The following is a 26,944-nucleotide window of genomic DNA, read 5'->3' as shown; positions in this document are numbered from 1 at the left end:
GTACATAATCTGTCGTTGTAATTATTGTTCCCCTCCCGTTAATTCCTAGGCGAGTAGCAAAAGCTCCAAGGACTAGGGAACTCAACTTAAATAGACCAGAAGCTAAAAAACAGATTCCACGATATTTTCTTGCCTGCAGTAACGAAGACAGGGATGGCCTTGTATCAAGAACTTGACCATACATTTTTCTGTCCTTGTTTACAAAGGGAGTCTGAATGAGTCAAACTTTAAAATTCGTTAAGAAGAAGTGCGTTGTACTACTAGAGTTACAAGCACCGCTTACCGTAAAAAATTTCGAAAAGAAGAAAGTGTTATGTTACATGTATCATATTCGTTGTAGTTAGAGTGATATCTGTTTAAATAAATGTGAATGAGAATCATACCTAAAATAAGTAAATATATTAATAGCAAAAATGTGAGTCTTGGTATATGAAAATCAGACATTGGCTCCAAACGGTGAATCAAACAAAAAAGCCGACTTGGTTTGTTTTCGTTTACGAGTTGAAAACACGAAGAAATAAAACTCATGTTACTGGTGACCTGGGCTCTCCTAGCTCCAGCGATGTCAATGTCATTATGTGGCACCCAGAGATTGGTTTGTTAGGCCCTCACAATCACAGAGAGTCACAGGTTCCTTATAAGAGGTTATAGCTGAATATGAATTCGAAGAAGAAAAAAAGAAATGAAATTGCCGATTTGGATAGGGGTGTTTTGGTTTACATAGCATCAGTTTGCGTTTGAAAATACGTGGGGGTTGAAGCATTATGAGCAAATTGGGTGGCAGCGGTCCAACGGAGCACCATTTGTAGGCAAACAAAAGCATGAAGGACTTGTCACGCGTAGCACGCCTGCATGTAAAATCTGATATCTCAAAGACTGACTGACTATATATATATATATGGTGCGAGCGAATAATAATGAACAAAGTGGTGTGCTCTCTCTCAGTCTCACACTCTTTCACATGATGATCATGGCTATACGTGGCTCTATATATATATATACCACGATGTCACATGATCAAGAATTAATATGAATGGAACACATTTCTAGGACTTTCTGGAGTCTGGAAACTTAACCTCATGTGCCCTTCATCTCTGCCTCACTCGGTGTTTATTGTGATTACATGAAAAGTCATTTTCTACTTCACCTTTATTTTTAGGATTATAACAATTAAATTAACCGAGTATTATTTCATCCAATAAGTGCATTTAAATTACTTTACATGTGAATCTCCCAGTCCAGTACCAGCAACTTGGAATTTGTTTTAAAGGGGGAAATTAAAAAGCAAAGTTTGGCCGTGGTCCTCCAACTATAGTCCGAATGAAGCTTTCAGTTTTGGGAAAGGACAGAACGCAAACTAGTGGAGTAGTGCAGTTAGGAGGAATTCTATCTGTTGTTGGAGGATGTATGCATAGGGCTTTTAACTCGTACACTGTTTTGTTCTTATAATTTAGAAGAATACAAGTTGAAGAGACTATTGACAGCAATTTATTAAGTCTCAGTCTCAGATTATGATCTTTATTATGTTTAAGGACCTAATTTTGTCAAAGTTTTCTTAAGTTGTACAGGTGTAAGCATGAGAGAGAGAGAGAGAGAGAGAGAGAGAGAGAGAGAGAGAGAATAATTTGAAGATCCCATGCATCATGTTTAATTGGGAAATGAAAGCAAATATAAATAAGTATATATGGATTGGCAAAGTGGACAAAATGAGAGAGTTGTGTTGTGCTGGCTCTTGGAGTTTGGCCCCCGGTGCCATTGAGCCAAGTGAACCATTATCCTCAAGACAGCTCAAGAAGAACATCAAATTCGACAAATCACCGGGTACCTTGCCTCCTACTTGTATATATACTTTTATAATAACAACGTTATTGTTTGTTTTCTTTTCTGCAACTGATATAGATATATAATTTGTTTTTTTTTTTTTTGTTTATATATAAATATATGTATTTGGAAGTATGTATATGTTGGTTAGTTTGGTAAAAGCCTACAAATGAATACAACTTGAACTTGGGGATAAAGTCAATGACTCAATGAGATAAGTAGCAAGCAATAGCTATAGCATTAGCATATGCATCAACTCCGAGATCCTTGTTTGATTCTTTGCTCATTAGTCTTTCTAATCCATCAATATTATGTTAATCTGCGGCATGCATGCCCTAGACACCCTTGATTTAAGTGTTGTTACCGGCTCCTCATATTCCCAAAGATTATATGTCTTCAACTTTATTCATTTTTAAATATACTTTCTTCCCCCAAAAAAATTGCATGTCTAATTTTATTTTATCTTTCCTTTTTTTATTTCTGTACGTGAATGCAAGAACTAGGAGTAATGTGGTTAAGTGTGTGTACGTTTTTGTTTTTGTTTTATGATGGAGAGATTACAACAATTGGTGACTCTTAAAAAAATAGAAAAAAAGAGAGGGTTTAGGAGGATGATGAGCTGGTTTTCTCTTGTAATTCCCAAAAAATTTGTTGAATTTGTTGGGTGGTCTAGTTTCTCTAGGAGAGACTTATGGCAGTTAGAGGCCAGGGTTTGTCTTTGATGTAACTGACTTGATCTAAAACAACTTAGACGGTAAATAGGGGTTTTTAGACAAGTTATCCGCGATTTATTCTCTCCAGATTGTTTCATTTATAGAGCAGCTTTGGTTACTTGGGAAGCTTTACTCGTGTCTGTTATTGCTAATCGAGATGACTCTCTATGTACTTTTTCAATTAATCTAAAATACTATCACTTTTTTTTTTGGAGGAAAAATACTATCACTTGTTTGGTAAAAAGGAAAGAACAAGATAATGGGATTAAAACATGTCAAAATTAAAAGGGACAAAACAATAATTTCATTGTGCCAAGAATGAATTGAAGTTCCAAATTTATCGCAGGGATGACCCTAAATCTTGAGAAAACATAAATTAAGGGGGAAGAAAACCACGCACCCATATCATGTTTGGGTATTTAATCCCAAAAAAAGATAAATAAAATAATAACAGAACAAGATCTATTGTGAAAAGAAGGGCCACCTCCAGAGCTCCACACGACTTCGAAGCAGATAGCTATGGCTTTATTATTGTGTCGGTATTAATGTGCGTGTGTGTTTCTCTGCTGTTTGCTCAGAATTTCATGGCCGTGACCCATAATTTAAACCCTTCTCTGCCATCACTTATACTATAAAACTAATCATAATTAATTAATATAAATCTTCATTTAGAAACTATCACAAGCTTCTCTTTGAAGCAAGAGATGTTGGTCTCTCTCTCTCTCTCTCTCTCTCTCTCTCTCTCTCTCTCACACACACACACACACACATGTAATGTAATCTTCATTTTCTAGAGCCAGACAGTTTAAAGCAATAAAGAAAGAAAACAATCCCGTTATATTTACTTTCACCTTTGGAATTGGAACGACAGTGTTTAAGAAACATATGAAGAAAGATCACTTCTTCCTTCCTACGACTTGTAGTTCAAAGTTCAAACAGCAGAGGTAGCTAGCTAGCATCATATTCGCGTGCCTGCAAACTTATATTAAGATTTGCAGTCCCAGTCAGATAAAGTTAATCATCTTTTGCTTGCCAATGCCAAACCTGCATTTAATTATACAGTTTATATTGAAAAGAACAAAAAACAGTTGAAAATGATAAAAATCTGGTGATCAGTGTAAAGACGTGCGGGCATCGTGTGCAAAGAGGTTGGGAGAAGAACACCTGGACTGGACTGGACTGGACTGCCATTTGTTTCTGCAGCCTAAGCCAAGGTACCTAGTATCTTTTACCATCTGAAACATCAATAGAAACTTTTAATTTCAAAATTTATTAAAATAAAAACGTTGTAAGTTGTAAGTACGTAACGTTCATCTCATTGTTTATGCATATTTGAACTTGATATTATAATATTAATTTAGTACAATATCCCTGCAGCGTAGAAAAGGTTTTGGGAAGACCTTCTTCATCAGAGATACAATGGCTATGGGCCATGTATGGAGATTTTGTCTGGAGACTCGACGACAGTGAGTGACCGGCTCAGGCAGTGGGCCCGTCAACTGACACTGATATACTGTTCACGAACCGGTGACCGGCGGCGTTTGCGCTTCGACGGTGACCATGGAACTGCCACGTGTGCTTCCCATGTGGGGTGATGTGGCCTCACTTGGATTTGCAACTTAAATATTATTTACGTGCAACTTAATAATATACATATATGTAGAAGAACATGAAGTTAATTTGTAGAATTGCGCTTTTGGGCAATGGGTTTATAATTCTTCTCTGACATTGACGGAAATGAGGAGCTTGCTTGTTAGATGAATGCATTATGCAATTGTTTTGTGCCTCAAAGCAGGGGATTTGGTAGATAGTTTCTTTCTATTTTTATATAAAAAACATTTACAATTGATATCTTTAATTTGGGCTAAGCTAGTTAGTAAATGGGTTTGGTTAGAAATTAGAATAAAGGGTTTTCAATTTCCAGCAAATTAACAAAAAGAATTTAACAAAGCTATGTGCACGGAAACTCGATTGGAGTGGAGTGCATGTGAGCCTTTCGTCTTGTACGATTAACTTCTCTTTTCAGTGAATATTAAGTACGCAATTAGGCAATGATTAGTGGTTAATAATGATCTGAACCATCATGATTAAAGAGTGATTTGGAATTTGGATTATTGATGGACATGTTCCTCCTTTGCTTTGCTGCGGCAAACAGCAAACAGCAAACAGCAGCTTCAATACGACACGCACCTAATATCCACCAATAAGTCTCTAGTGGAAGTCAATGTCATGGTCTTTCTCATCAGCATTCAGCAGCCTGCCTTCAAGCCTTGTCTGTCTTCAAGCCTTCAAGTCCAAGTACATGAAATGAATTAAGATTAAATAATGAACCAGATTTTCAGGGACCATGCTCACCCCCACTCGTGGGCACGACCCTTTTGCCGGATTTTATTTTAATCCTCAGTTTAAGTTAGGCTTTCAACTCAGATCCTTTGCATGCATAAAGATTCGACACGTGTAATTTCATATTAAACATATATTCTGATATGATATGCAACATGGGTCACCATGTCCTTTTGATTTTTATGTTACAAAGCTTATTTTATTACATGACACCTAAAGTTCAATGGCCATATATATATTTTTTGTTTTTATGGGCAAGTTGAACGTATTAAATTGCTTTTGGCATTCCCAGGCATTCTTCTTCTTCATTTGTGACTTTCTGGCCTTCTTCATATCTTTTGGGTGGTGTGGTCTAATTTCCATATTTTTAATTATGAGTTGATAACAAACAAATCTTTTTTACTATTACCAAAATTAAGATCCAACGACACCATAAACGATTGATGTATTTTTAAAATCAAATTCAGTTAACGGGGGGTCTAGCCTAATTTTAAAATGGTCTTGATTTGCAGATAATAAGTCTCAAGTTTGAATTTCTACAACATCATAATTTTATGTATGTAAGAAATTACATTCCTAATTAATTGTTTAGACTATTAATTATACTAATTAAATTTTTACCAATAATAAATAATCTTATAGTAGCTCCCGGGCACATTGATAGAGAATCAATCAAGATTGATCCAAGGTTTCTTCCGAGGCTGTGATCTTGTGACCGTTGAAGAGTCGAGTAGGCAAATTGGTAGATGTGTTATTAATGCTATGCCGATAAGTTTGACTTTTACCCACCGACATGGCTACTTTAAAATCTTTGAGTGGGGAGGACGTGGGGATTTTCCTCTGTTGTTTTTTGTATATACTTTTCGAAATTACAATTAACTGTTTTAGAATGTTTTATTACTTTTGCAAACTCAAATAACTCATACAAAGGCATCAAGGTCTCAACTCAAGGATGTAAAACAGGTTGGTCCAGCCTTAGATTTTAGATGTTAGTTTGGGCTTTGCTCTAGCCTAAAGGGCTCTTAAGAGATTAGGATCAAGTTAGGGTGAAGAGTGCTGGAAAGGCCCGATGTGCAGGCAAGCTCAACTTACATTTTTCTTTAATTCTATTCGGGCCATTAGTATATATGAGAGTCGGGCCTGTTTGAATCCATCAACACACCCACTTCACCATAGCCCCCTCATTGGAGCAGCTCCCGGATTGCATGATCTTGGGGGTCATTTGAAGAAAGAAAGTAGAAACTACTAGGCAAACAGTTGAGGGGATGAAGTAATTGATCAATCACTGCAAGCGGACAAGAAAAGTAAGACTTGTTTCTGAAGCCTGGATATACACATTGTCTTCATTATTACATTATTTTGTGATGCCATCAGTTTTCTATTAAGCGAGAATTTTGATATGCTTATAAATTTGTCAAAACAAGTTATTATAGAATCTAAGACCACCCTTTGGTTGTCTGGCCTCGCTCACGGTGAAGTTTATTTTTTCTTCATTTATCGTTCACAATCGAGAGCGAGGACTTTTCTAAATGTACAGAGATACTGCAAATCCTTCCCCACAAATATGGCTAATTTAGATTCAAGGACGACCAGAATTGTAGTCATTTCAATGCGAAGGTTCTTGATCCTGATGGTAAAGTTTCGTCAGCTCAAATTTCCAACAAACTATAAGAACGAAACAATAGTGGGGAGGCTATTCATTGTTCAAAAGATCACCATTATGATTATCCATACAAACAATAGGAAAGCAACATGTGTTGACTTTTCTTTTTTTAAAACGGGGGACATGTTATGGAACTCTTCTTTAGTCCATTTTAGGATTCAAGAGACATCCCTCATACACAACTAAAACCACGGGAAAGAAGATATAAGGGCCTTCCTATCGCACATACCACACCTCATTTTAGCCCATGGCATATTTCTGGGTCCAGCTCCTTGCTGTTGTCTCGTATTTATTCCTGTCTGTCTTGTACATGTGGGCAATCTCCGGCACCAATGGATCATCAGGATTCGGATCCGTCAACAAAGAACAGATGGAAAGCAAAACCTGATCAAGAAAACGAACACTACGATAACTTACAATATAAACAGACCAGTTCGAGTGAGAACTGTTTCTAATGAACACCCTAAAAGAAATCTATATCAAAGCTGACTACATTTGTGAGGAAATGTATTTGCAAGGAATGACTCTTATAGCAGTTTAAAAGCAACAGGCTCTGCGTGCAGTGATAAGTCACAGCCACTTTTCCAGAATGATAACATCACAATTGTCACTCCTCTAACTTCTAAAATATAGACTTCTCAAATTTTCTATATAGGAGCTTGGCTATTAGAGCAAACCTTGGAAATAGTTAGAGCAGGACTCCACTGCTCCTTCAAGATGTCAAGGCAAATGCTCCCATTGCTGTTTATGTTTGGGTGGAATACTTTCGTTCTAAATGCCACCTACAAAAACCATCAATTTATCAGCAAGGGAGAAAATGAGAGAACGAGAATTAAATTATCAGAAAAACGACACAAAGTATTGAATGATGACACAGAGAATGCAACGGTATTTCTGCTATATGCAGGAAAAACGTCCACAACAGCCTTCTTATTGTACTTTATAGAAGTATACAACCCCAAATACTCTCCGTCTTCTGGAAAGTAGGAGTCCCGCATAGTTTCTTGCAGTGCATTAACTGAAAATGTTGAAGGGCAATGATAATGTTTGCCCCAAGTAAAAGTGCTGGTGGTGGTTGAGGAGGTGGTAGTGGTAGAAGAAGAGAACTTACTTAATTACTAAAAAAAAATTCAAAATATCGGTATTCAAGGTAGTAGGTCCGCCGAGTATGGAAGAAAGAAGAAGATGAGTCTGACAAACTTGGTATCTTACCATAAGGAGATCAATTAAAGTTCAAACCCCAGTCAAACTTCATCACATCATCGGTAAAAGTATTCAAGGAGAGAAAACGAATTGTGTGGACCACTGAAGTTCAGAGATAAAGAAACAAACTTCATTCTTAAAATTGGATAGTTAGTACCTTCGGTGGCTTAAAGGGATAATCTGGAGGAAAATGAATAGTAACTAGGAAAACACCCCCAGCATAAGGACTGTCTGGGGGACCCATTATTGTTGCCTGCCAGTGGAACATGTCTTCGGCAACGGGACCTGCAACATCCCCAAAGAAAACAAGGCCAGAAATTAATGAAATAATACAAATATTTATGGCAAATGGAGCAGGATTTATACAGATTGCTTTAAAAAAGTCTCAGTTCAAATAACACAAGAAGGCTCTTGAATGAACATCATCTGTCCTCGAAACAACATTATATATGAGTAAAAATGTGTATCTTCTGAAGGCAATCTGCATAACTATAAAACAAACAAAAAGCATAGAAAAATGACATTATATATTTTAGTCACTTCCTATATGCAGTACAAGAAGGTTAATAAATCTTTTGAATGCTTATGGTCATGTAGAGCAAAGTTCAAAATTTAAACCAGTTGGTAGTATGTAAAGTCTCTGACCAGACTGGATAATCCAGCTGCAGACAACGTCACAATCTGAACATCTGACCAGGTAGCCAAGCTGGACCAATAGAATCCATTACAATTTGGAAAGGGTGAAAATATTATAAATCAATTTTAGCTAGCTAAACATGCTTTTTGACTTGATTGTCCAGATCGGAATGCCAAAACCATGGTTCACGAATGGTGCAAGAGCAATTGCGAGAACATTAGTCAAATGCAAGTTACAACGGTTAAGAGCACATCGATTCGTGTATAGTTTGTAGATAATGATGGTTTGCACAATTTTTCATGCCAAGATATGAACACAGGTCTTTAGACACCCAAAGGAAAAACCTTCCAAGTTTCATAGCATCCTCCTTACAGGAAGGCAATTATATGATGAAAAGCACCTAGTGTATAATCATTCTTCACTAATTATGTAAAACATATGGTAGGAACAAACCCAAATTACCCAGAGATATACCCACAATTCTGATCTCAGCACAGGCGACACATCAATGTACAGGATCAAACACGAATTATGAGTGACATGTGGGCTTATACTAATTCTGATCGTAGTTTCGCTTTCCTATGTGAAGTAACTATGCACAAACTGACGAAATAAGTAAAATTACTAATGTTATTGTTGGAAGTCATATTTCAGTTTCCAGAATACGCTTCTTAGCATCTACTACAAAAAATTGACCCAGGAATTTTTCCTTATGAATTTTGCAACATACCAAAATTACAATGTTCAACTATCCCAGATAATTCACTGCAAATCACCAACCATCCATAAAGCAACAACTGATCACACTCAACAGAATCATTTGGAATGGAAAGTGGTAAACTAAAGCTGAAATTTCATGCCAACATCGACACATAGATTCAAAATTTATGAAGCAAACAACCCAGAATTCAAGAAAAAAAAACCAAAATTCAGAACGGGAAATGAATTCATAAGCAGGAAAATGTGATTACCGGCGCTGCATGATGTAGGAGGATCCTTCTGCAAATCTTTGAGTTCCTTCAAGATCCGTTTGGAGGCCATTTGCGAAACCCTATTTCCAATATCCAAAATCACTATCTCAGATCAAAAACCAAAACCAAAACCATGCACAACAACCAGCACCTAAAAATAACTTAAATTTCAGCGAAGAGATCGTACCTGATAGGAAGAGTTACAGAGAGAAACGAAGACAGAGATCGTCCTCCTTCCTACGTGAACAATGAATCGAAGAAGAAGATAAAGAAAGAGATGGAAAATGGAAATTGAGGAGGGCGGATTGTGAATATGTTTTGATGAAATGGAACGACTTTTATAAAAACCGCTCTGTAATCGACCTGTTGCTGCTGATTGGATTAAATTCTATTCCGTCTGTCTGGGTCCCACTTGGCGTTCCCTTTACGAAAATCTTTCTCTTTCTTCTTTTCTTTTCCCTTTTTTTTTTCCGGTTGGTTTTTGTTTTTGTCTTTGTTTTTTGGCGCCGAAAGTCACCGCGGAATAGAATATAGCTTTTGCGTCAAGGTGATCTCATTTGGGACACCAAACTGACGTCGTTTCCCTCTCCCCAGAGGCGTGTTCAACGACTTGGTCCTTTCTGTTGGCCGCTGCCATTGGTTAAAAGTTACGACGCCGGCGGTCAACCACACGGTCGGAGACCGACGATTGAGTGGGCCCAATATCCAATGTGCGTGATTAAATTCCATCGTCCTGTATTAAATTTATTTATTTATAAATTTCATCTCAAGTAAATTATATAGATGGATCATTAAATAAAAAAAGAAGAAAAAGTAAATCATATAATAATTCAAATAAATCTATTTAATTTTCTTAAATTTAAGTCAGGATTTTATTCTGTTTGATGACAGTTGTCCTACACGTTATATACTGTGATCCACCAGCTAGAAAGTAGACGGTGATTACGAGGGGAAATCCTAGCCCACTTGCTGTTATCTGATGGACGGTCGATATGCATCTGGGTCCCGCAGTGCCGACGTCTCAGATCACCTACAGTCCCTAAGCTGATCGCAGAAGAGCACACGCTTCTCATGGGACCCAATGATCGACGTTTCTAACGTGCGCCGTTGCGTAGATTGGATGATTAGTAGGAGATTCGAGAATCCAACTCACCGATTACAACCCCCTGCTGCACATGGTGCGCAGCGTACGCCCGGGGCAAGTTAGCATCCACCACCCGCACGCCACCTCACTCCTCGTCGGTCACCGTCTCTGAGTCGCCGTAACGACGCCTGAAAATGCAGCGGTTGAAGGTTCCGAAGCGGGTCCAGGTGGACGAATCCCCGACGGAGATTCCCAAATATGATGTGGCGGAAGATGAAGAGGGGAACCCCTCGGAAGCCCTAGGCCACCAAAATGACGGAGAAGATAATGGCGGAATTAGAAATAGCAACGTCACTGAAGATCAGGAGCCCTTCATGGGGGTCAAGGTCCGAAGAAAAGCTTCGTTTCGCAGAGAATACAAAGGAGACTACATCGACGTCCGTTCCAATCCGTACTTGATGAAAATCTTGCAGAAACAAGGTCTCGCCTTTTATAATGTTTTCAATTTTGCTATCTGTTCGGTAAATCAAACATCAATTTTTCATTTTGCCTTCTTTTTTGGTATTGAATTGGAAGTTTTGGTTCAGAAGATAGATGTTTGGTTGTGTAAAGATAATGTAGCATTGGTAATCATTTGCGTATCATTCTTATTTGAGAACCAGTTAATGGAGTGGAAAGTAAGATAATTTAAGCATTTTCTTGTGCCTAATGGAGTTACTTGATTGAATTCCATTGCATTGAATTTTTCAGGTGACAAGGAGGTTCTGTTTGCCGATAAAGTTTTGAAGTTTACTGCTTCTGGGAAGATGAAGCGGCGCATTTTGATGATCACTGACTTTGCCATCTACATTGTTGACCCAGAGGCCGATGCACTGAAACGGAGGATAGCCCTTGCAGCTGTAGAGAGGATGTGCTTGAGTGAACTGAGTGATAACTTTTTCGCAATTATCATTCCGACTGAGTATGATGTACTCATGGCTAGTACTCGCAAGACTGAAATCGTTACTGTCTTAGTTGAAGCTACTAAGAGTGCTTCTGATTACGAACTTGAAGTTTGTTTCTCTAACAGGTAATGCAAATTTGTGCTTCTTATTATGTGTTTTCATGGCTTCTCTTGTTTACTCTTTAGTATACCAAATCCACCTCCCCACTTTCCTGTTAGACGGCTAATTAGGAATCTCAGATTGATTGCATATGCGCTGGTTATTATCAGCAATGTTCATTTGTAGCTTATGTATGCATATCTGGATATGCATGCATCAATAGGTAGCCACATTGGGTATCTTGGAAAAGTTTATGCAGACAAAAATTTTGTTTTATTTTCTGTTGGACTATTCTTCTTGATATCTGTCACACCTACGAGTCTACGACCATTGGGATAGAGTCAATAGATTCATTTCTGAGTGCAGCATATAACCCCATTGCTACCACTTGTTAGATGCTGTGAGATGAGAATATGAGCTTTACTTTTTGAGAAGGGGATATGTAGGATATTGCATATGTGGTTTCTATGTAAGTTAGGTTTATTCTGGAAAAATAAAGTGAAAGGTGTTGCTTGTTTGGATGGATGCTCGTTCTTAGAATCTTCATGATATAAGATAGTACCTTCAGTGTAATGGTTGAAAGCATCCTTCTTATGAGAGTTTACTTTTCCTTTTCAGTTCTTTTTCCAGTGGACGACAATTACTTTTGTTTTAATGTTGTGGACTACATTAGCGTTGTAGCCGTATGTGCGAAATCTCTTTCTATTGCAATATTTTTACCCTTTGAGTTACATTGAAATTGTTCTTTCGTATGTTTTACCCTTTTTGCAGTTTTGAGTATAATGCAACTGCAGAATTCGTGAAGGAGGTTCAATTTGAGGAAGTTGAAGGTCTGGTACCTTTTTGTTCTAGGATTTTACCACTTCCAAATTATTTGCCCAACTATTTGCTATTAACTCTGGTAAATGATTTCACTGGATTATGGGACCCTGAATCCTTTCTGTTTATATGAATTTCAGGGGGTGTTAAAACAAGAATTTTGAAGAAGTGATTGCAGATTATACGTCCCATCGAATGTTTCTTAGAATATGAAGGGATCAGCTCTGTTCATGGTAAAGATGAATGATTCTTTATCTATTGCATGCTAAGTTTCTGCTCAGCATCATGCCCGACCCCATAGGGAAAATGTTGTCTTTATTCTCATTTCAGTGTGATTCTTATACTAAAAAAGATACGTTGTATTTTTCAGACCTCACCTCACCAGTTTAATCTGGATGTATGAAATCATTGATAAGCCAATGCCATTGTGTGTAGATTTCAAAATCGAGCCTTTTGTACATGTCTCGTATTTCTTTTGCAATTGCAGACATTACCCATTGATCAGTGATTCTGCGTGTTGGAAAATTTGTAAGGCCCCTATGCGTGATTCTATTGGAAAAACTCGATTTGCCAAGAAAAGAATTCCAAAAGGAAGATTAATTAGATAGGTTTAAGAAGATGACAAAAAAGCAGGTTATGTGCATCCATCAATTAGATAGTTTCAAGAACATCAATATACTATAATTCTGCATATGCTCTCCCTCCATTTTCAAGCAGAGACAGTGATTGGTTTTACTAATGAGCAAAGACCATTAAACTGAATATCACGTTCATCACAACCAAGCCCAGACAAATTGTACAATAGTCAAAGAACCAACTACAACAGGTAGTTCAACTAATTTCAGCACTAGCTGTCATAGATCCGAACGTATTTCAATTGAATTGAAAGATAAAAATAAATTTATATTATAATAACTAACAACTTGACTATGTAGAATGAATTTCACTGTGGTTGAGAGGAGGATCCTATCTCGGCTGTAGGAGGTGGAGGTGTTAGGACTGGAGTAGATATTCCTGATGACGATGGCGGATTTCCAGTGTTGACTTGACGAATTTCCTCCACCCTTTTAACCACATCCGGCATGCTTGGTCGTTGCTCCGGCATTCTAGCCACGCAAGACATTCCTATTTGCAACATCTCTACCATTTCCTCCTCTATGTTTGGATACCTCAAGAGCTCTACATCAAACACTTCTGCTGTCCATTCCTCCCTGACCACAGAGTTCACCCACCTTACCAAGTGGATAACTTCTTCACCACCTGTTGTGTGTATGGGGCTTTTTCCAGTGAGGAGCTCAAGTATCAGGACCCCGAAACTGTAGACATCGGATGCATGGGAAGACTTTCGAGTGTCTGTCACTTCTGGGGATCTGTATCCTCCAGCACGAGCTGCGGGCGGGGGCATTGGGCTCATCAGTGTTGCCAAACCAATGTCACACACACAACCATATCCTTGAGAGTTGAGGAAAATGTTTGAGGCCTTTATGTTTCCATGGACAAGTCTTCCACCATTCTGTGTGTGGATATGAGCAATGCCTCTGGCTGCACCAATTGCTATTCTTAGTCGAGTCTCCCAGTCTAGTGGCGTCCTCCCCTCTCCTCTTTTAGCTGCAAGATTAAAGAAGCATAAACACCATTATAAACACTGAACATAACTAAAAATCATCTGATGCAAATGAGTCAAAAAGAACAAAAAATGTAAGAGGAGTGCTTTTGTTATACCGTGCAACAATGAAGAGGCACTTCCCTGCTCATAATAATCGTACACAACAAGCTTCTCATCCTTGGAATAGTAATATGCCCTTAGAGCAGCTATATTCTCATGCCTGATACTTCCTACAATCTCCATTTGCTGCTCAAATTCCTTCTTTCCAACACTCACTTCTTTCAACCTCTTCACCACGACAGTAGTTGCATCTTCCAAAGCAGCCTTGTATGTTGTCCCAAATGTTCCTTTACCAAGCACCTCAGCAGATGCCCTCAGCAAGTCCTCCAGATCGAATGCAAGATTAGAACCCTCAAAGAAGGAAAGCCTATTATTCTTGTCATGTTTCTCAGAAACTCCTTTATTTGAAAAGATTTCTTTCTTCTTCTGTGGTTTTTCAACTGGCCCATTTTCACCTTCTTTATTGGTGCAGCAAATAATCATCACAATAGCAATTACAACAAACCCCAGAACACATCCGCCAATCACAATACCCAGTATTGCAGGTTCACCAAGGTTTGTTTTTTTTCTTGGTTGAGCATTAGGTGGTTGAACTGGAAGAGCTGGAGGAAGGGCCCATTGTGATGAAAGACCGTTACCTGAAAAGGCCCAACCTGGAAATCTTTGGAGAGACTGAGGCACATTCCCTGTGAGATTATTGTTAGCTAAATCAAGCTGTTGCAAACTAGGAAGATTGAGATCAGGAATTTCACCCGAAAGCGAATTGTTGGCAAGATTCAGAACTGTGAGGTGAGTCAAACTTGAAATTGAGGAAGGGATTTTCCCACTAAATGCATTGTTTGAGAGATTCATGACAGTAAGATTCTTCCAAGGTGAAAAATCTAAAGGCAATGGGCCGGAGAAGTTGTTGAATTGAAGATAAAGGGAGGTTAAGTTTTCAAGTTTAGAAAAATCAGAAGGGAATGGACCTGTTAAACTATTCAACCTGAGACTGAGAACCTGAAGGGCAGATAGGCGGCTGAGAGTGTTGGCTGGGATTGGACCATGTAAAGCAGCTCCAGGCAAATGGAGCTCTATTATTCTGGACTGGTCTTCGCTACAAATCACTCCAGTCCAGTTTTTGCACACAGAAGAGTTATCATTCCATTTGATAGAGTTTGAGTGAGAAATATTGTGAAGGAAATCTAGCAAAGCTTGCTTATCTACAACTGGGTCCGCAGTGGCATGCAAGAAAATGGTTCCAATCAACAAAACGAACAAAAGCTCTACTTTCGTGTCCATCTTCTCCTGCAGGCAAAGCACAGACTGATTTCTTGATCCCAACTACACATGAATTTGGATGAATGAAATTCAAAAACTTATCATGAGAAACATTATAAACTGAGCATGGGCTGTGGTCATAGTATTAGTAGGCAGAGCAGCCTAATTTCTGAAAGTACTGCTAATAAGGTTGACATCATTAAATGTTTTAAATTTGAAGATCCAGTCAATAAAAGCAGCTGTTAAGTTTGAATTAGGAGAAAGAGAAGTGTATACTTTCCTTGTTTCACCAACTCTGTTAGGTTGCCAAGAAAATCTCTCACAAATTGTACTTTCTTTAATTCCCATCACTTTCACATAAACCCAACAATGTTCGACCTAGCATATACAGAGATACCATACACAGCTATAATCAAAAGACAAATAAAAAAAAACTTACTTGTGGCTTCAGATCACACCATAGGCATCCCAAAAATCAACCAACAATCAGCCTATCTTGATATCTTACCCTTGCTGCTTCCTGCAACTAAAGTTTTTAGTATTGGGTCATTTCATTTGGGCACACAACATTGATTGCTGTTGTGGTTTCAGAGAGACAGAGAGTCACAGAGGTAAATGGGCAAATGGGTAACCTGCAATGATGGTGGTGATGATGGAGATGAGCTGGGCTTGCTTGCCGAAGCAGCATGGCCACATGCAGAGAAGTTAGGAAGCCATAAATAAGATAATCATTATTGATGGGAAGAAAGCCAATGGAGAAAGCTTGTTGCTTTATTTTTCAGCGCATGAACAGGAGGGTGCATGTGGATTTGGAGAAGACCAAGAGATCAGGCGTTAAGGAAAGTCAAGAAGAAGCTCAAAAATGTTAAACAATTATATTTTTTTTGGGTCTAACGCTGGTGCAGTTGTTGAGCTCGAGATTTTTTTTTTTTTCTAGTGAGAGGAAGCTAACAAACTAGGTTTTTTTTTTTTTGGGTAGTTTTCTATCTTGTCTTTTTGTTCTAATTACGTACCAAAATGAAATTTGTTCCTTACCTTTTTTTAATTTGAAAATTTGGCCATATTTCTGTCACTATTCTGTGAGGTAATGATGCGTAGATAGACAAGAACTCAAGTAAAACGAATATGATATTAGATAGTCAAAATGCTTCTCAAACCTAATCCCAAAATCATGATTTGACTTTTATTATTGTTTTAGTGAGAGATTTGCCAAATAAGAACCAAGGAAAGCAAGAAATCTAGTGATATTTAACAACTATCAAAGTTCCGGACATGTTAAAAAAGTTTGCGTAAGTTATTTCTCTTAAAGAATTTTGAAAGGAATTACTCGAAGCTCAAAAAGGCTCAAGAAGGCTTGAATGATACTCAAAAGAATCTCGAGTGATTGAGCTGTTTTCAACTATTCGAGACCCTTTTCAAAATATTCCAATGAATGTACGCACTTCCTTTTGTGTTGTAATTCTCATAAATTCACATAATCTCAATTTGGTATTATCGGTTGCGATTTTCAAGTTAGAGTAATTATCTTTGACTTCCTATCAAATTGTTAATGCCCCTAATCAATGGTTCTAATCTTTGCACTGGTCACCTAACCTCCATTGGATACTTCACAACCACCGAAAGTGGCGCGACAATTACTCTTAGGCCGACCGAAGTACCAATCAAAGGTGGCCCTTCGCAAGATGCTGCCACGTAGGTTGTTGGGGGGGAAAAGAACGACAAATGTGGGACTTGAGATGTAGAGTGCACGAGTGTACTCTGAGACCAATCGGAACTATTCATTTATTTTTACTAGAGCTGCGTAGTGGTCAATAATTAGTAATTTGGCATCCAAAGGTTACAATCAATGGGCTTACCTGCTGGCTGCTATTATTATATTTTTTATTTTTCCTTTCAAAATCCTGCCTAACTCAAAGAAATAGGTTTTGCTTATTATATATCAATTCATATTGGATTTTTTTTTTTTTTTTGGGGTCTGAAATTCATGTTGGATGTTATTTACACTAAATCAGTCATCGAGGCATCTAATGTTATAGGAGAAAAAACCTATTCGCAATAAATAATAAATTAATATGGTGCTAATAATTTGTTTGGATAATTTCATATGATGAAAGAGAAAAAAAGAAGAAGATCGGATCGTGTAATCATGTGATTGGCTGGAAGCAATGATTTTATTTTGTCTTTCTTTTCTCTTCGGGTGCTGAACTCGGAGCATAAGCTGACCGCGATATATCGCCAAAGAAACCCAAAAAGGTAACAAATAAAAATGAAAATGAAAAGTCGGAAAAACAAAAAGAACGAGAAAAGAGAGGATAAAGAAGAAAGACCGGAAACACACTCCGAGTGATACAAAAAAAGAACCATACGCCTCCAAAATATCGCGATAAATGAAAAACCCTAAAAAATCTGCCGCCTCCGTTTTTCTCTCCGTCGAGAAGGACCAATCTCTTTCTCTCTGTAAGTTCCTTAAATGTCTCGCTATTTCTCTTTTCAATTGCTTCCTGCATTTCAACTATTTTCAAATATTTGTTTTTCTTTTCTATTCGTCGTTGAGGAATTGAATTTTAGATTTGGAGTTTGGAATCTTAGATGTGGAACTTTGAATTCCTTTGTCTGGTCACTGAGGGGTGAACACAGAAGCTCTGGTATTTTACAGTGCTTTCCGTTCGCCGGAGGCATCTTCTTCCCCAAATTTTTTCGCCGGAAAATAGTTTCATTTTCTTTTGAGCTTGTTGGGTTCCAATTTATACATTAGATGTTGAATTTCGAAAGCCAATTTGGAAGTATGCACATTTATATAGTGGCTGATGATACTAATCATAAGATTAATTCTAACCAATTTAGTAAAAAATGTAAAATGCGAGGGCTGCAAGCTGGAAAGAGAAATGAGAACCACATGAAATCTAAATGAATGAAATAATGAGGATTTGGATAAGTCTGCAGACTTTGTGGGAGTTAATATCAGGGGTTTTTGGTTTGAAGGGATTAAAGGTTACAAATTTCTGTGTTGGAAGGAAGAACAATTGAACCCAAACTTGTAAGAAACTTGTAAGGATTCTTGTTATATGTTAAATTGCATCCACAAAGTTTTCTTCTTTTTTGACCTTTATGAAATTTATGTAATTGAACAGGCGCAGAGACGTGAAAATCAGCTACTCACTGCTGAGTTTTACTTTGCTCCCTCTGTAGGTTGACATACAGCGCCGAAGAGAAGAGAAGAAGTAAGTTCAGCATTATGATTTCACTTTTCTTTTCTTTTCATGGATTCTATTCATATCATCAACAAGCCCATGATTGAGTACAATGCTAACCCACTTGCATTTTCATTTGTTAAATTTACTGTGTCCTTGCATTATTGCATTCAGTTATTTCTCTCAGAATGGCTTCTGCTGCAATGTACATATTTTGAGATGAATTCAAATCTTGATATTACTTTTCAAAGTGAATCAACCTTACATAATAAGTTTGTTTTGATAGAAGATCATGTAGAAACTACTGCCGTATAAATGAAATAGTTTTGTGCTTACCTTGTAGCAGTGGTTCGAGAAAAAGATGTTTGTTGGGAATATGCTGAAAAATTAGATGGAAACAAGGTGAGATGCAAATTTTGTCAGAGAGTTCTGAATGGTGGCATTAGTAGATTGAAGCATCATCTATCTCGACTTCCAAGTAAGGGTGTAAATCCATGTAGCAAAGTGAGAGATGATGTTACTGATAGAGTGAGGACCATAATAGCATCAAAGGAGGAGGTCAAAGAAACTTCTAGTGGTAAAAAGCAAAAGTTAGTAGAAGTCAAATCTCCTGGAAATGTCTCTGCTAGTAAAGCTCTCATGTCTTTCGATACACCAATTCCAATTCAGAAAGTTTTTCCTAATGTCAGTCCAATGGTCCCTCCCCCCTTGAATAACCAGGAGAATGCAGAGAGAAATATTGCTCTGTTCTTTTTTGAAAACAAGCTTGACTTCAGTATAGCTCGTTCTTCATCCTATCAGCTAATGATTGATGCCATAGCAAAGTGTGGTCCTGGATTTATAGGTCCATCTGCAGAAACTCTGAAGACTACATGGCTGGAAAGGATCAAGTCTGAAATGAGCCTACAGTCAAAAGATATTGAAAAAGAGTGGACTACCACAGGTTGTACCATCATTGCCGATACATGGACCGACAACAAATCGAGAGCTTTGATTAACTTTTTGGTTTCATCACCATCACGGACCTTTTTTCATAAGTCCGTGGATGCATCTGCATATTTCAAGAACACAAAATGCCTTGCTGATTTATTTGATTCTGTCATACAAGATTTTGGCCCAGAAAATGTTGTGCAGATCATCATGGATAGTAGTTTCAACTATACCGGGGTTGCGAACCATATTTTGCAGAATTATGCAACCATTTTCGTGTCTCCTTGTGCATCTCAGTGTTTAAATCTTATTTTAGAGGAATTCTCAAAGGTGGATTGGGTGAACAGATGTATCTTACAAGCACAAACCATTTCAAAGTTCATATACAACAATGCCTCGATGCTTGATCTGATGAAAAAGTTCACTGGGGGGCAGGAACTCATTAGAACTGGCATCACTAAGTCTGTTTCGAACTTCCTTTCCTTGCAATCTCTGTTGAAGCAAAGGTCAAGGTTGAAGCACATGTTCAACAGCCCCGAGTACTGCACTAACTCCTCTTATGCAAATAAAACACAGAGCATTTCATGTATTTCCATTGTGGAGGACAATGATTTCTGGAGGGCAGTGGAAGAAAGTGTGGCCATCTCTGAGCCATTTCTCAAAGTGTTGAGGGAAGTATCTGGAGGGAAACCTTCTGTGGGTTTTATATATGAGCTAATGACCAGGGCTAAGGAATCAATAAGGACATACTATATAATGGATGAGAACAAGTGCAAGACATTCTTAGATATAGTAGATAGAAAGTGGCGGGATCAACTCCATTCACCTCTACATGCAGCCGCAGCATTTTTGAACCCTGGCATCCAATATAATCCAGAAATAAAATTTCTTACATCTATAAAGGAGGACTTTTTTAAAGTTCTGGAGAAGCTACTCCCCATGCCTGAAATGAGACGTGACATTACTAGTCAAATATTCACATTTACAAAGGCAACTGGGATGTTTGGTTGTAGCCTAGCAATGGAAGCAAGAGATGTAGTTTCACCTGGTAAGTATACAGTTCAAAATTTTCGGTATGTGCACATGTATAGACACATACGAGAATCATATTGCATCACACATCTGTAATCTGCATCTGGCAGTCCTTGTATAGACACATCATATGAGAATCATGTTGCATCCTCTAAATCTACCTCCACTGCAACCAGAAGTTGGATTTTCGACTGCCTTAAGTTGTCCAACTAGTGTTCATTCATGCTTTGCATACGAGAGAACGGTGTTTCCTTATGTTTGTTTGCCCTATTTATTTCTTGGATCTGAAAACTTGTAACTCAATGTAGGGCTTTGGTGGGAACAATATGGCGATTCAGCACCTGTTTTGCAACGAGTTGCCATCAGAATACTCAGCCAAGTTTGCAGCAGTTTCACGTTCGAGAGGCATTGGAGTGCATTCCAGCAAATTCATTCGGAGAAGCGCAACAAGATTGATAGAGAAACACTGAACGACCTTGTCTACATAAATTACAATCTCAAGTTAGCAAGACAGACAAGAACCAAGACTTTAGAAGCTGATCCTATTCAATTCGATGATATTGACATGACTTCGGAATGGGTAGAGGAGAGTGATAATCCGAGCCCAACGCAATGGCTTGACCGTTTCGGTTCTGCTCTGGATGGGAGTGACTTGAATACAAGACAGTTTAACGCTGCCATATTTGGTTCAAATGACCACATCTTTGGTTTATGACTATGAAAGTCCTCAAACACCAAGTCCTGTGTCTTTATAGTGATCAGTGTCCTTTCTTGATGTTGTGATTGCCTTGACATGCACTTTTGTAACTTTGTAGATTGAATAGTTGTAGACTTGTAGTATAGTCTCTAAGAAATAATATTTCTTTTTCCTTTTTCTTCCATCATGAAGATAAATATTGCAATAAGTTAAAAGACGAATTTTGTATCGATATTGTCAAATAGTGTATCCGTATGCAGGTGTGAAATTATGTTATTTTTCATGTTTTTTCTTGTAGTGATTTTTGAAACGACGTGTCGTTGGAAACATTGATTGCTTCAAGTGAAATCGGAATGGAAATGTCGTTGGTAGCCCCCGCGTAATAAAACGCGCAAGCAGAGCTTTCTTCTTTTTCTTCTCATACAAGAACTTCACTTTCTCTCTCCTCTGTGAATTGAATCTGTGATATCTTGGCGATAATGGACTACGATTACAGGACCAGGTTGGGTTCGCCATACGACTCTCACGTCTACCGTCCTGCCACGTCATCAGCGCCGTCTAGTCATCCGATGTACGGACCTCCATCGTCGTCGTCTATGTACCCTCGGGTGGGTCAACAGGGGCAAACGGCGGCTCCTCCTCCGTACGCTCACTCAGGCCGTCCCCTTCCCCACCACCAAACCACAACTCCTTCCTCTTCTTCTTCTTGTAAGTTGTAAGCCAACCCATGATCCAATTTTCCCCAAACTGATCGAAATGTTTGCTTAGGTTTTTTTTTTATAATTGTGGCATCTTATCGTTGCTTTTCTGTTGCTAAAATTTTCAGCCGGATTGGGCATTCGAGTTACTATAAAACCAGAGTATCGGATCACTCCTCCGGTAAGCTTGGCGCTTTAATTGTTGTTTGTCATGTAAACTGTAAAAGATTCAATCTTTCTTTTTAGAAAGTTATATCAATGCATTTCTATTGCTTATTGGGAAAATTTCTGAGCTGCGTTCTGAATGCAATTATGTAGGATTGGGAAATTTCAATCAGTGAACGTTTAAGATCGAACTTTGTGTTTCCAAAAGATATTATCTGATAAAATTGGGTTTGGCCTTGATTGCTCTTTTTCAGCCTACTTTTTCATTTCAAGTTGGAGATATACCCCGCAGCAGTTTCCAATTCGATTTTGATTTTGAGAGGAAAGTCTTGGCTGAATTAGAAAAGGAAACTCAGAATTGGGCCAAGCTTGGGCTGGAAAACCCTCCGCAAAGGCCTGTGGAATCACCATCTTCATCCGTATGTCATTTTCTCTTTCACATTTGATAGTTCTCTTTTTTTGTAAATGTAGCTGGTGACTTTTACGTTCTTCATCAATTCATTGTGCAAGTCTTGTAAATGAATGCAAATCAAACATGAATTACTTATAGAAGTAGTTTTTCCGTGTGTCAAATCTGTCATTAATATACAAAAAGGCCACTATTACAAAGTTGTTTTTGAATTCTTTATCGTTTCAGTTGAGAATGATGTTTCTTGGCTGGATTTGTTGACATTACCCTTGTGCATATTATTGTTATTGCAGGGTTCTGTTGCAGATCCCATTGTCAGCAAATACATTGCTTCAGGTCTCAGTCGAGAAGCAGTTCCTATTGCTGTAGCAAATTATGGAGACAATCCTACTAAGGTGCTCTCTTGAGCTCTCTGTCTATACACATTAAGCTTGATTAACTTTAGCAAGTTAAGAGGGTGCTGGTAGTTATGATCTCAAATTTAGCTGTTCAGTGCAAGAATGTTTTTTTTTCTGCCTTCTAGGTTCGAGAATTTGCCAAATCATTCACCCAACTTCGAGAGATGGGATTTGCACCAAACGATGTTGCCGAAGCCCTAATCATGTATGAAAATGACACGGACAAGGCAGTGGCACATTTTCTCAACAGTTCATCATGAGACATTCATGAAACATTATTCTTGTATTTACCCCTATAATAGTGTGATGCTATCTTTCTTGCGAAAGTTAGGTTTCAGTTTTTTTGCTTTCCTACACTGATTGTAAAAAAATTATTGTTTTTAGCTTTACATATGGTGGACATTGTAATTTGGTCAGAGCTTTTCATATTATGTTACTTATGTTTGAGTTAAATATCAATCATTGGAAACGCAGCATTTTATATTTGTAAATCGTCAATTTACTTGTTAAATTAATGGTAATCATCAAATAAGATTTGAGATTTTCCAATGCTGCCTAGGAATTTGGCCAAAGAGAACAAGAATAGCTTACGAACTCAACTGAATAAGAATACAACCACCCATCTTTGGTTATCATTCTAGAGATGAGAAACTTTTCCAAAGTTATGTGGTATTATTAATCGATAAAAAAGAATCACAAATTTCTATTGCTTTGAATAAAGAATGATAACCCAAGGACAAGAAAAGCATGCTAACGGACGCCCTATATTATTCTTTCCGAATTTGTATAATTAAAATCTATACAGCTCGGTTCTTCTAAGCATGATTTGTCGAAATCCTATCTTCCCCATCTGCAGTGTTCCATTTCATCTGATGGGCAAGACGCCCAGTATCAACTATCAATTTGAGCTAGGATTTTTCCTCTAATCTCTTCCACATCATGCAGGCTGGAAACATCACTAAGGGATGCGAAAATATCTCTCAGACCTCTCTGCCTCTGGTTGATATTTTCGCACACAACCTCAAAAGCAAATCAAATCAAACGCCCGCACAAATAGCTCCTGAGAGGGCAAAAGTTTATGTTAACAAATCACCTTGGGGAGGTAAAAAATGAATTGTAAGCGGGCTCATAAATTCTGATGTGGTTGTGTGTGTGTGTGTGTGTGTAAGTCAGAGGGAGAGAGAGAGACCTCCCGTCCAAGAAGAGCAGCAAAATTTGGCTTCATCCACATGTTTAACATCAATCCCAATAAACCAAGACCCGACACTGATATCATCATGCGCATAGGTACGGAGTATAGCTCTGCAGAGTCAATTCAACAAAATTCAGTCATTGCTCTGCATAGTGATGGTGCAAATGATGGAACCAGTTCATCAGAAAAGAATACTCACCTATTGATTGAAACAAATTTGGCCAAAGCTTGAGATATGACGTACATCTCACCTGAAGCGTGGCGGAAATATCTGTTGGATGCAGAAACTTGGTTTTCAGTTTAAAGAGGAAAATATCTGGGGAGCTTGAAATAAGTTGTAGTGACACTTACGATTTTTTATCGCCAAACTTCCACCATTCTGGTTCATACCATTTTTGGCTCCTGAAAAAGACCAGCGAGCACAAATACGAGACATTAGATGATCTTTCAATTCACATTTACCTCTTATCTTGTTAACACGTTACATATACTCACGGCTCAGAGAAAACTTCGCCTGATTTCATGCACCCCATATAAACACGAGGTTTGTCTAAATGAGTTGCGAGTGTAGCTCCTAGAGCATCTGGCCAGAAATGAAAAAAGGGTAAGCATACAAATGCAAACTGAAAATGAGTCCATCTAATAAAATGTTAATACTAACCAATGTTTACATAAACATCATCATTGACTTTGGAGTAAAACTCAGCATTCCATTCTTCAGCAGCATGAGCAAAGAACAGTTTAGCCTTCTTTGGGAACTCTTCAGGTGCCTCTACATGGGTATCCTGCCAACAATGGGAGTGGAAATAATCACAATACTGAAGCTAAAATCTCCACATGCCAAACACACATGCAAGCATGCATGTACACCAAATTAAAGGAAGTTACTTAATTCAGTGACCAGTAAAACGTACAAGAATAATGAAGTCCTTAGTCTGCCTGTTTTCATTGTCAATGGCTCTGTCCAAACTATCCCCATGATTTGCACTGCAGGACAACATATCATCCGATGAAGGGCTCTAACCAACTATCATTGTATGTTTGGCATGGACCATTACAGAATTAAAGAAATACAATGAAAAGTATACCTTCTTCCAATTACAAATCGTGCGATTATTCCCTTTTCATTCTCCATTTTTTTCAAGGCAGCACCTGTAAATTAACATGCAAACTTTAAAAAACCTCCAAAATAAAAAATGATAACCTTCAATGCGCTTACTAGAACTAAAACATTGAACAGGAACATTGCACAACGTTCCACATGATCTGTTATCATTCAAGAATTTATATACAAGTCCAAATCATATGTGTGCCACATTAAAAAGAAAAATAAATTTAACTGTAACAAAAACAGAAAATAGGTGAGCCCAAAGAAAGATTAGTGCATTACCTGTTCCCATCCACGCCTTACGAATTGCATCTCTATTGTTTTTGCGACCAAAGGTTGTAAAAATTCCAATCACCACTAGTGGCCTTCTCTTATAATCAGTTCCATTAATCTCTGTGGAGCGCATTGAAGTAAAACCCTCCTGTCTAGCTGCAGCCAACTCCATCTCAAGAGCTGATAATTTCTTATGTTGTTCCCTAGCAACCGAAAGCCCACATCAGAACCATAGATTCATGTGTAAACTAAGAATCATAAATCTTCAATTAAACCAGATAACAAATGACTACATCTTACCTGCAGGCTATGATTTTCAATGTATCATCCACTGATATGACAGATCGCCCCTAAAACATCACACAAAAAACAGTTTCCAGTGGTAAACTCAATTAGTCCTGAGTAATTCAACTAGCTATACAAGTATACATCTGAGTTCGAACAAGTACAGAAAGGCACTTCATATTGGCCAAATAAGAAAAAATCATCCATCTGGATTGCGGTTGGTGTTAGGCAATAATAGGTCAAACTGGTGTTGCCTCAAGTCAAATGTGAATTTTGACTCAAAAACCAAATTTGCTCACATGCCTGAATCAATTGGGAAACGAGAAAAAGAAAAGAACCGAAATTTCAATCTTAAATACAAAACTAAGACATACCCACCTGCCCAATAATCCTATCGAGTTCTTTGATCAAATAAACCCTGTTCTCCGAATCCTGCCACAGCCTACATCCCAAAATTAATATCAGAAAATCCCCAGATCAAAGAAAAAGGGAGGGAATCATATGGGTCTAATTTTCTGCAAAATCAAATGAGGTGCAAAAGAGAAGAGAAGAGAGCAAACCGGCCAGCCACATAGATGGAAGCGAAGGTGGCGAACATGGAGACCAAGAGCGTCGGAATCCGGGATCGGAAAACACGAGCACTCGATGCCCTGCTCTGCATTTTGTCTACCATTGTGATTGATTGTGGTCTCAATCTGTTTCCAATTTGAGTGCGCAACGGCGCAAGGTTGACAATTTTCAGTTGATAGAACAGTAAGCATATACTATATATTGGCTGTTCTATGAGCTCGGTGAAAACGATGGATTTGGGTTGGCTTACATTGTCCGAAACAGATCTGCAATTTGACCCCAGTCCAGATTTTTAATGTCGGAATAAGAAAAATCATATATTGTGTTTATTTTTCTTCCTTTTTTAGCAGTTCTTCCTTGTTTAGCTGATGGATTCAGACTCTGAGAATGGTGGGTATGTTGCTTCGGTATGAAGTGAGTGTTGTGGTGGTTGCGGACGATATGACTTTAGTGTTTGGGTTTCAGCGCCACCGCCTAAAGTTGCAACCTTTTCTAATTTCTTTTCCGAATGCATACTTACATACATTACAATCGATAATGAATGTCACATTCAGCGTTCTACTTTATATTTCATTTTATTTTTTGAGCTCTTTATTTAATTAAACGATATTTTCGGGGATTTTGAATGTTACTAAGCCTTTTGCTGTCCTGACCAAAACAAAAAATAAAAAAAAATCTAAGCCTTTTGCTGATGGGTACTTGGATCCGTGATCGCTCAACCCCAAGGCCCAACATGGCTATTTTCAGAGCAGAGAGAGGTTCTTTTGTTTGAG

At 38.1% G+C, this 26,944-nt stretch overlaps 6 protein-coding genes across 13 annotated transcripts; 3 read left to right on the top strand and 3 right to left on the bottom strand.

The window, feature by feature from the left end:
- Window positions 1–6,547: 6,547 nt before the first annotated feature.
- On the bottom strand, window positions 6,548–9,680 carry UBC10 (ubiquitin-conjugating enzyme 10). Its single transcript, XM_008236568.3, has 5 exons — window positions 9,539–9,680; window positions 9,352–9,431; window positions 7,901–8,028; window positions 7,218–7,322; window positions 6,548–6,924 (listed from the first exon to the last, which is right to left on the bottom strand). Exons 2-5 carry the CDS (start codon window positions 9,419–9,421, stop codon window positions 6,781–6,783), a joined length of 447 nt encoding a protein of 148 aa, XP_008234790.1. The 5' UTR covers window positions 9,422–9,431; window positions 9,539–9,680; the 3' UTR covers window positions 6,548–6,780.
- A 794-nt stretch (window positions 9,681–10,474) lies between these two features.
- LOC103333678 (myosin heavy chain-like protein) lies at window positions 10,475–12,741 on the top strand. 2 transcript variants are annotated; one of them, XR_016127309.1, is made up of 5 exons: window positions 10,475–10,915; window positions 11,186–11,504; window positions 12,097–12,161; window positions 12,250–12,308; window positions 12,438–12,741. XR_016127309.1 is itself a non-coding variant. In XM_008236569.3 (4 exons), exons 1-4 carry the CDS (start codon window positions 10,630–10,632, stop codon window positions 12,467–12,469), a joined length of 696 nt encoding a protein of 231 aa, XP_008234791.1. In that variant the 5' UTR covers window positions 10,484–10,629; the 3' UTR covers window positions 12,470–12,741. The 2 variants fall into 2 exon arrangements, 1 of the variants encoding a protein (XP_008234791.1); XM_008236569.3 differs by lacking the exon at window positions 12,097–12,161 and having other exon boundaries at window positions 10,484–10,915.
- Window positions 12,742–13,023: 282 nt separating this feature from the next.
- On the bottom strand, window positions 13,024–16,128 carry LOC103333679 (Leucine-rich repeat protein kinase family protein). Of its 4 annotated transcripts, none has more exons than XM_008236572.3 (4): window positions 15,856–16,127; window positions 15,663–15,749; window positions 14,020–15,250; window positions 13,024–13,905 (listed from the first exon to the last, which is right to left on the bottom strand). In XM_008236572.3, the coding sequence occupies exons 3-4, from the start codon at window positions 15,242–15,244 to the stop codon at window positions 13,241–13,243; spliced, it is 1,890 nt and encodes a 629-aa protein (XP_008234794.2). In that variant the 5' UTR covers window positions 15,245–15,250; window positions 15,663–15,749; window positions 15,856–16,127; the 3' UTR covers window positions 13,024–13,240. The 4 variants fall into 4 exon arrangements, with proteins under 4 accessions (XP_008234794.2, XP_008234793.2, XP_088909304.1 ...); XM_008236571.3 differs by having other exon boundaries at window positions 15,663–15,743; XM_089053178.1 differs by having other exon boundaries at window positions 14,020–15,286; window positions 15,663–16,128.
- Window positions 16,129–17,538: 1,410 nt separating this feature from the next.
- On the top strand, window positions 17,539–21,349 carry LOC103333680 (hAT transposon superfamily). 4 transcript variants are annotated; one of them, XM_008236573.3, is made up of 4 exons: window positions 17,539–17,680; window positions 18,355–18,444; window positions 18,761–20,392; window positions 20,685–21,349. In XM_008236573.3, coding segments are annotated over exons 2-4 (2,040 nt in total). In that variant the 5' UTR covers window positions 17,539–17,680; window positions 18,355–18,443; the 3' UTR covers window positions 21,092–21,349. The 4 variants fall into 4 exon arrangements, with proteins under 4 accessions (XP_008234795.1, XP_088908172.1, XP_088908171.1 ...); XM_089052046.1 differs by having other exon boundaries at window positions 18,758–20,392; XM_089052045.1 differs by having other exon boundaries at window positions 17,569–17,680; window positions 18,413–18,444.
- Window positions 21,350–21,452: 103 nt separating this feature from the next.
- LOC103333681 (Ubiquitin-associated/translation elongation factor EF1B protein) lies at window positions 21,453–23,204 on the top strand. Its single transcript, XM_008236575.3, has 5 exons — window positions 21,453–21,781; window positions 21,900–21,952; window positions 22,191–22,355; window positions 22,639–22,740; window positions 22,869–23,204. The coding sequence occupies exons 1-5, from the start codon at window positions 21,553–21,555 to the stop codon at window positions 23,001–23,003; spliced, it is 684 nt and encodes a 227-aa protein (XP_008234797.1). The 5' UTR covers window positions 21,453–21,552; the 3' UTR covers window positions 23,004–23,204.
- A 191-nt stretch (window positions 23,205–23,395) lies between these two features.
- Window positions 23,396–26,557, bottom strand: LOC103333773 (Galactosyltransferase family protein). Its single transcript, XM_008236666.3, has 13 exons — window positions 26,422–26,557; window positions 26,162–26,296; window positions 25,980–26,043; window positions 25,617–25,666; window positions 25,326–25,519; window positions 25,024–25,087; window positions 24,850–24,922; window positions 24,597–24,720; window positions 24,431–24,518; window positions 24,287–24,337; window positions 24,135–24,206; window positions 23,933–24,045; window positions 23,396–23,803 (listed from the first exon to the last, which is right to left on the bottom strand). The coding sequence occupies exons 2-13, from the start codon at window positions 26,272–26,274 to the stop codon at window positions 23,781–23,783; spliced, it is 1,029 nt and encodes a 342-aa protein (XP_008234888.3). The 5' UTR covers window positions 26,275–26,296; window positions 26,422–26,557; the 3' UTR covers window positions 23,396–23,780.
- Window positions 26,558–26,944: the final 387 nt, after the last annotated feature.

Source organism: Prunus mume, linkage group LG5 (assembly GCF_029339155.1).
Source record: "Prunus mume cultivar Tortuosa linkage group LG5, ASM2933915v1, whole genome shotgun sequence".
In the NCBI taxonomy this organism is placed as follows: Eukaryota; Viridiplantae; Streptophyta; class Magnoliopsida; order Rosales; family Rosaceae; genus Prunus; species Prunus mume.
The sequence above is the reverse complement of the archived record's forward strand: the minus strand, read 5'-3'. Positions and strand labels throughout refer to the sequence as shown.

What these genes read in the sequence shown, in the direction of transcription:
- LOC103333773 (XM_008236666.3), bottom strand. Translation starts at nt 26,274, where the DNA reads ATGGTAGACAAAATGCAGAGCAGGGCATCGAGTGCTCGTGTTTTCCGA. An exon ending in TTGAAAATCATAGCCTGCAG is followed by an intron (nt 25,520 to 25,616) that starts GTAAGATGTAGT and finishes TTCGGTTGCTAG; the next exon opens with GGAACAACATAAGAAATTAT. An exon ending in CTAAGGACTTCATTATTCTT is followed by an intron (nt 24,721 to 24,849) that starts GTACGTTTTACT and finishes CATTGTTGGCAG; the next exon opens with GATACCCATGTAGAGGCACC.
- LOC103333679 (XM_089053178.1), bottom strand. Translation starts at nt 15,244, where the DNA reads ATGGACACGAAAGTAGAGCTTTTGTTCGTTTTGTTGATTGGAACCATT. An exon ending in TGCCTCTTCATTGTTGCACG is followed by an intron (nt 13,906 to 14,019) that starts GTATAACAAAAG and finishes TTAATCTTGCAG; the next exon opens with CTAAAAGAGGAGAGGGGAGG.
- LOC103333678 (XM_008236569.3), top strand. Translation starts at nt 10,630, where the DNA reads ATGCAGCGGTTGAAGGTTCCGAAGCGGGTCCAGGTGGACGAATCCCCG. An exon ending in GAAAATCTTGCAGAAACAAG is followed by an intron (nt 10,916 to 11,185) that starts GTCTCGCCTTTT and finishes TGAATTTTTCAG; the next exon opens with GTGACAAGGAGGTTCTGTTT. An exon ending in TCAATTTGAGGAAGTTGAAG is followed by an intron (nt 12,309 to 12,437) that starts GTCTGGTACCTT and finishes TATGAATTTCAG; the next exon opens with GGGGTGTTAAAACAAGAATT.
- LOC103333680 (XM_008236573.3), top strand. An exon ending in AAGAGATGTAGTTTCACCTG is followed by an intron (nt 20,393 to 20,684) that starts GTAAGTATACAG and finishes AACTCAATGTAG; the next exon opens with GGCTTTGGTGGGAACAATAT.
- LOC103333681 (XM_008236575.3), top strand. Translation starts at nt 21,553, where the DNA reads ATGGACTACGATTACAGGACCAGGTTGGGTTCGCCATACGACTCTCAC. An exon ending in TGGAATCACCATCTTCATCC is followed by an intron (nt 22,356 to 22,638) that starts GTATGTCATTTT and finishes TTGTTATTGCAG; the next exon opens with GGTTCTGTTGCAGATCCCAT. An exon ending in ATGGAGACAATCCTACTAAG is followed by an intron (nt 22,741 to 22,868) that starts GTGCTCTCTTGA and finishes TCTGCCTTCTAG; the next exon opens with GTTCGAGAATTTGCCAAATC.
- UBC10 (XM_008236568.3), bottom strand. Translation starts at nt 9,421, where the DNA reads ATGGCCTCCAAACGGATCTTGAAGGAACTCAAAGATTTGCAGAAGGAT. An exon ending in TCCTACATCATGCAGCGCCG is followed by an intron (nt 8,029 to 9,351) that starts GTAATCACATTT and finishes GGGATGTTGCAG; the next exon opens with GTCCCGTTGCCGAAGACATG. An exon ending in ATCCCTTTAAGCCACCGAAG is followed by an intron (nt 7,323 to 7,900) that starts GTACTAACTATC and finishes TGGTTTTTGTAG; the next exon opens with GTGGCATTTAGAACGAAAGT.